Genomic DNA, 5,743 nt, shown 5'->3' on the forward strand with positions numbered 1-5,743 from the left:
GAGTACGCGCAGGTGCGCGCCTAGCGCCATCGCGGGGCCAGCCCGTCCCACCCAGCCGCTGCCAAACCCGGCACATTGGCCACCTTCCAGGGACTACCTTCGAGAAGCTGCATCTCAGGTCGGAGGGCGGAAAGATGTTGGATAAAAGGACCTTCGGGCCTTTCTCACTTTAACAGGCTGAAGTGCTGCAGCAACAGGACCTAGGGCAGGCAATCTGCAGACCTTAGACTTTTGGCCTTACTGAATTTGGCTGATGCCTCCAGAGCAGATATTTTGGCCTCACCTCAACCCCTCTTTTAAGTGAGGAACCTGTGGCACAAAGAGTGATGTGTCTCCCAGACACAGAGACCTCGAGTCATCATGGTGCCATCACTGGAGAGCCAGTTGTGCTGCTGGGGAGCATGAACCACAGGGAGAAACACAGGAGGCAACCCTGTCATGCGTATATATATATATTTTACTGGGAGTCCAACCTAGGGGTGTTCTGCCATTGTGCTACGTCCCCATCCCCCTTTTTATTTTGAGATAGTCTGAGTTGCCCAGGTAGTATTTGAACTTGCAGACCTCCTGCCTCACCCTCCCAAGATGCTAGGTTCACAGGCCCTGTGCCCACCTTTGAATAATCTTATAATAAATTGTTCCAAAATTATATATATTTTACTGGGAGTCCAACCTAGGGGTGTTCTGCCATTGTGCTACGTCCCCATCCCCCTTTTTATTTTGAGATAGTCTGAGTTGCCCAGGTAGTATTTGAACTTGCAGACCTCCTGCCTCACCCTCCCAAGATGCTAGGTTCACAGGCCCTGTGCCCACCTTTGAATAATCTTATAATAAATTGTTCCAAAATTGTCATATGGCCTTTTTTTGGTAGAGAGTCGATGACTGCAAAAATGGTATTTCCTGGCCTCAAGCTGGTAGGGCAAAGTCTGGCCACCTTGCCATATCTGTAAGGTCAGTTCCTTCATCCATGCATGCCCTCTACACTCATTTTCCTACCAGGAAAAACACAGGCTCTCAGTATAAGCTAATCAGCCTCTCCAGGAAGCCCCAGATAATTTGCCTGAAACTGAGGCTCTGAGGGAATGGGATGTCATTGAGTCTTAAATCCTCTGTGTAGTATTCACACTAGCCTTGTATTTTTAGCAGTTTCCATTGTTCCCAAGTATGGTGGCCATTCCAGCTATTTACCTGGCACAAATATGATGGTTTTTACAATCTGGTAATTTTTATAAGTTCACATATTGATAATGTGCTACAGGAGGAATCATTCCTTCAAAAGTAGTTTGAAGTTCCTCAGTGACTTCTACCTAAACTAGGTGAGCAACACCCAGGCCTTTTGGAGTCTGGATGAGAAACAAAATAGACAAGTTGTACCCAAGAACAACTCTTTGTTTGCAAGCTGTGAGCTGGCACATGCCTTCCTCTCATGGGATAATGCTTGTTCTCCACCTTACCCTGAAACATTCACTAACTCTAACAACCCCATGGCCTCAAGAACCTGACCTCCAGCCAGTGAGATCTGGATGTGAACCTGGCCCTCGTCTACCTATATGATATGAACCAGCTCCTTAGTTGTGCTGAGCCTGTTTTCTCACATGTAAAATGGGGACACCAGTGGTCCTTTTTGCCATGATGCTCCAGCTCACACCTTGCCCTCTCCTCTACTTGCTCCCTTTGCTGCAAATTCTTGGGGTACAAGGGATTCACCAGAGAACAGTGGTTTCCTGTTTTGTAGGGGAATAATGGCATAATCAGGAGTGCCCACGCCTCCAGCTCGGGGCAGCTGTGTGCTGCGAAGGAGACCTTCCTGAGGAAGGAAAGGAGTTCAAGGAAGCTCAGGGTGGAGCAGGGTAGGCAGTCTCTACAGAATGGCTCCCTTCTGTGGAGCTCACGGGCCTAAGGAAGGGGCAGGGGTTCTAGGGGACTCAGGCAAAACTGAAAGGAAGAAAAAGCTCCCTTTGCATCCACATCCGTAGTCTCCATCATTGCTTCCAGCACCTGTCCTGGCCCATAGGGATAAGGGTGCTCACACACACACACACACACACACACACACAGGGATAAGGGTGCTCACACACACACACACACACACACCTCCCCCCAGGGAACACTAATTGTTATGGTTTATATCTAGATGTCTCCCCAAAGCCTCATGGGCTCAGACATGGGGCTTTTCGGAGCTTGCTGGATCTAGGCCCTAGATTCTAAGGTGTGTGACACTGGGATTAAGGCCATGTAGTACTAAATTACTACACTAATTAGAATTAGCACAGCTTTGGGTATGACTGAACAGATTTACCAAAGACAGAAACCCCAGCCTGGGTGTGGGTGACTCCACCCAAAAAGCTTGTAACCTCGATGGAATAAAAGGGAAAGGTAGGCTCGCTGCTTCCTGCCTCCCACACCATGGACTGTTTCTCCTCTACAGTGTCTCTCTGCCATGCCATCCTGCCTTGGAGCTAGTCAACTATGGGCTGAAACCTCTACAGACTGAGCGGAAATAAACCTTTCCTCCTTTACTTTGTGAGTGTTGGGTATTTTGTCCCATTAATGAGAAAAGTAAGGCACCGACCATAAAGAACATGAATCCACTATGGCTAAGTCAAATAATAGCAATTAGCAATAACATGTACATTTTGGAGGGTACTTACTATGTGCCGGACACAGTTTTGAACCTTAGATTTGTATTCACATAATCTTCATAAAATGATTACTATTATTTGCCCCATTTTACATAAGAGGAAATCAAGCACAGAGTGGGTACCTCAAAGTCCTATCATTAGTAACATAATTTCATGAATGCCAGAACAGGAAATTGAACATGGCCAGCGAATGAAGATAGGGAGTTGGGAATGGATGTTTCCACTAGCTTTTAGTCTCCTCTGTCCATTTCTTTTTGTCCCTGCCTCTTATTCTGCATGCGTCTGACACCACAGCCACTCCGATTCACCATCTCTTAGCTGCCTTGCTCCTGATTCATGGAGCAGAGAACCTGACTAGAGAGGGGTAGCTTCATCCAGTGGTGTACTAGTAAATGTTTAGCAACCAACTCTTCAAAGAAAATCCCTGATTTTTAGTGTGTGCCATCATGGCAGATGACGAACTACCAACAGTCACTGTTGGTGAGTGGGAAAGAGGCGAATGTGCACAATCTGCTCTCATGAGCTGGGACAGCCTCTGCACACCACTGGCTGGAGTCACTGGGTCAGACATCCATCTCTGACAATTCAGGTAGGGCTGGGCTGGGATCATGTGACACCAATATGCCTCCCAGAGCCCCTCTTCCTGGCACATCAGGCCATGGGAGATCAATTTACAGAAAGACCCTGTGTCATTACTGAAAACATGCTGGTTCTGGGCTACCCCACATCCATTCTCCTTTCTGATGGGAGCACACTTTTGGGAGATGTTCATCAGATAGGGGCTTCACTCTGCTCCAGTACAGCATAGGCCTCAAGTCCAAGCCAAACCAGCAAAACACACCTTACCCAACTCAGAACTAGGGAGAGCCAAGGAGACTTCTGCTGGGCTTCTGGCAGGACAGAGGATGGCTGCTGGAAACCCAGAACCTGTGAGGCTGCAGTTGATCCCACAGGAGCCCAAGGGTGTCTCTGACTCAGAATGGAGCCAGTAGATTCTCATTTGAGTTGGACTTCCTGACGCTTGCAGAGAAGCCTGGACAGAGGATTGTGAGGGCTCTGAGGAATGCATTCCCTATGATGACCCCATAGTGTCTCACTGTGGGGTCACTTGTCTCCCAAGATGCCCCCACAGGGACAGCCCTGATAAATCCAGGGGGATCAATCTCTGCATTACCCTCCTAGACAATCAGTGGTGACTCCCCCTTCAAGGGGATAAATATATGTGAAGGGGACCTCTTGGTCCTGTCCCCGGCCCCAAACACTAGAAGAGCTGCTACAAACCAGGCACTCGTGATGGAGCCCTAGAGGGCGCTCCTTGGGAAGTGGGGAAAGTGAAACGGATCGACGAAGCCGTTTATCGGAGCTACACAAACCTGTAAACATGGGTCCCGGCCACTCAGCTGCAGCACGATCCTCGGCACACATCACTCGGCTCCGCACCTGGGGTGAGGCCGGCCCACGGCAAGCAGCCATCTCCTTCTTTCCCAAGTCTGAGATGAGGAGGAGAGACGCTGTGGGCAGGCAGCCCGGCCCCACTCCCGCACACAGCACAGCACAGCACAGCACACGCCGCTGCCACCCGGGTGCAGGTACAGTTTATTCTTCACAACAGAGAAATACAAAGAGCAGAGGGGTTGTAATTTGTTTCTTGCCCCTTTAGTGTTCCTCCCCCACATCTGATTTTTACTTTGCTCCCCACCTATTTTTCTTAATAGAATGCAAACTTCTTTCCTGAAGTGTTGGAGCGGCACCTGCCCTTGCCTCCCTGCCACCAAGATGCAGACTGAGAAGCCAACAGACTGTTTTCTCTTTTTTAATAAGGTAACTAGTTCTAAATATGGTGGCCTGGAGGTCCCATAGAAAAAAGCAAAGGGGTGTTAACAGTATGTATAACAGCGTATTTACAGGGTAGTAACATGCGGACGAAAAGCTACAATACTGAGTATCAGACAAGTCAAACAAAGGGGTGGGTGTGGGGCAGAGAACCCCGTGGGAATAGAAACCCCAGGAAAGTTAAACTGGTAAATCAATGGCGAGTTAAGGCTTAAAAAGTGTATAAAAATAACAGTTAATATTCAAAACGGAACTCCAGATACAGAATATATAGATGAGTTTCTGCCTAGTTTTTTTTTCCCCGGGGGGATGTGGAGGGGCTTTTCCGGGCTCTGTACATGGTTCCTATATACACGGACACGCATGGCTTTCAGATTGGGGATGTCTGTGGGGGCCATCTGGGGGCAGGGTCTGCTCCTGGGAACCTCCTCCTGGAGGATCCCTTCCCTGCTGAGGGGCCTGGTGCCTGGGTTGGGGATTCCCCTTCCATGGCAGGGAAGACAAATAACCCCTCCCTGGGCACTGTCCCCATCTGGAGAAAACTCTGGAAGGGGCCTCTAGTCCTAGGCCCATCCTCCCCATCCCCCTGCCCACAGTCTGGGGTGGCGGAGAGGTAGCCGATAGGTTTCCTGGCCAGCACCGAGGTAGACTGGGGTGGTCGTCAGCATCGTGGGGGAGGGACCAGGTCTTACCCAGCCCTCCCCTCTCCCATTTTCCTGGGCCCGCTGTCCAGCCTGCCACTGCACCCTTTTGGTCCTGCAGATCTCCCGGCCCCTCTTGTTGCTGCCTCCTGAAGCCTGGACAGCCCTGATAGCTGCCACATCCTCTGCTCAGTGAAGCCCAGGGCACAGCTCAGACGGTATAAGCTGGTCACCCAGGGCTGAAGGGCTCACTTCAGCTGCCTCCTGCCCCCTCCCTCCTGAGGGTCCCCTTTACTGTCCAGAACCCCATGCCTGAGCTTTCCCTCAGGACCCGAGGCCAGGGCCAGAGAAGGTCCCACACTGCCCTCTGGTTCTCTGCATCCATCTGTCCTGCCCCAATAAATATCTTTTTTTTTGTTATTTCCAAAACAAACTTAAAAAACAAAAAACAGTGAAGCAAGTGAAGGGTGGGGAACAAAAAGAAAACCCAACAGACAGGTTCAAAGTGCTCTGAGATCGTCTTTGGATGCCACCAAAACAGTCCAGAATCTTGTAGTTGGCCTGGCTGCCCCAGGAGTTGAACCAAGCAGGGCTTTCTGCGGACCAAGTTTTTTTTGTTATTTCCAA

At 49.8% G+C, this 5,743-nt stretch overlaps 1 protein-coding gene across 1 annotated transcript in view; it reads left to right on the forward strand.

The window, feature by feature from the left end:
- Window positions 1-173, forward strand: part of A3galt2 (alpha 1,3-galactosyltransferase 2) — a 10,770-nt gene extending 10,597 nt beyond the window's left edge. Inside the window, exon 6 of the mRNA XM_033767261.1 lies at window positions 13-173. Within this exon, the coding sequence (XP_033623152.1) occupies window positions 13-173 (161 nt within the window). The remainder of the gene's footprint in view (window positions 1-12) is intronic.
- Window positions 174-5,743: the final 5,570 nt, after the last annotated feature.

The sequence above is a fragment of the Fukomys damarensis genome, unplaced genomic scaffold (genome assembly GCF_012274545.1).
Source record: "Fukomys damarensis isolate Sample0158 unplaced genomic scaffold, DMR_v1.0_HiC HiC_scaffold_23, whole genome shotgun sequence".
NCBI lineage: Eukaryota > Metazoa > Chordata > Mammalia > Rodentia > Bathyergidae > Fukomys > Fukomys damarensis.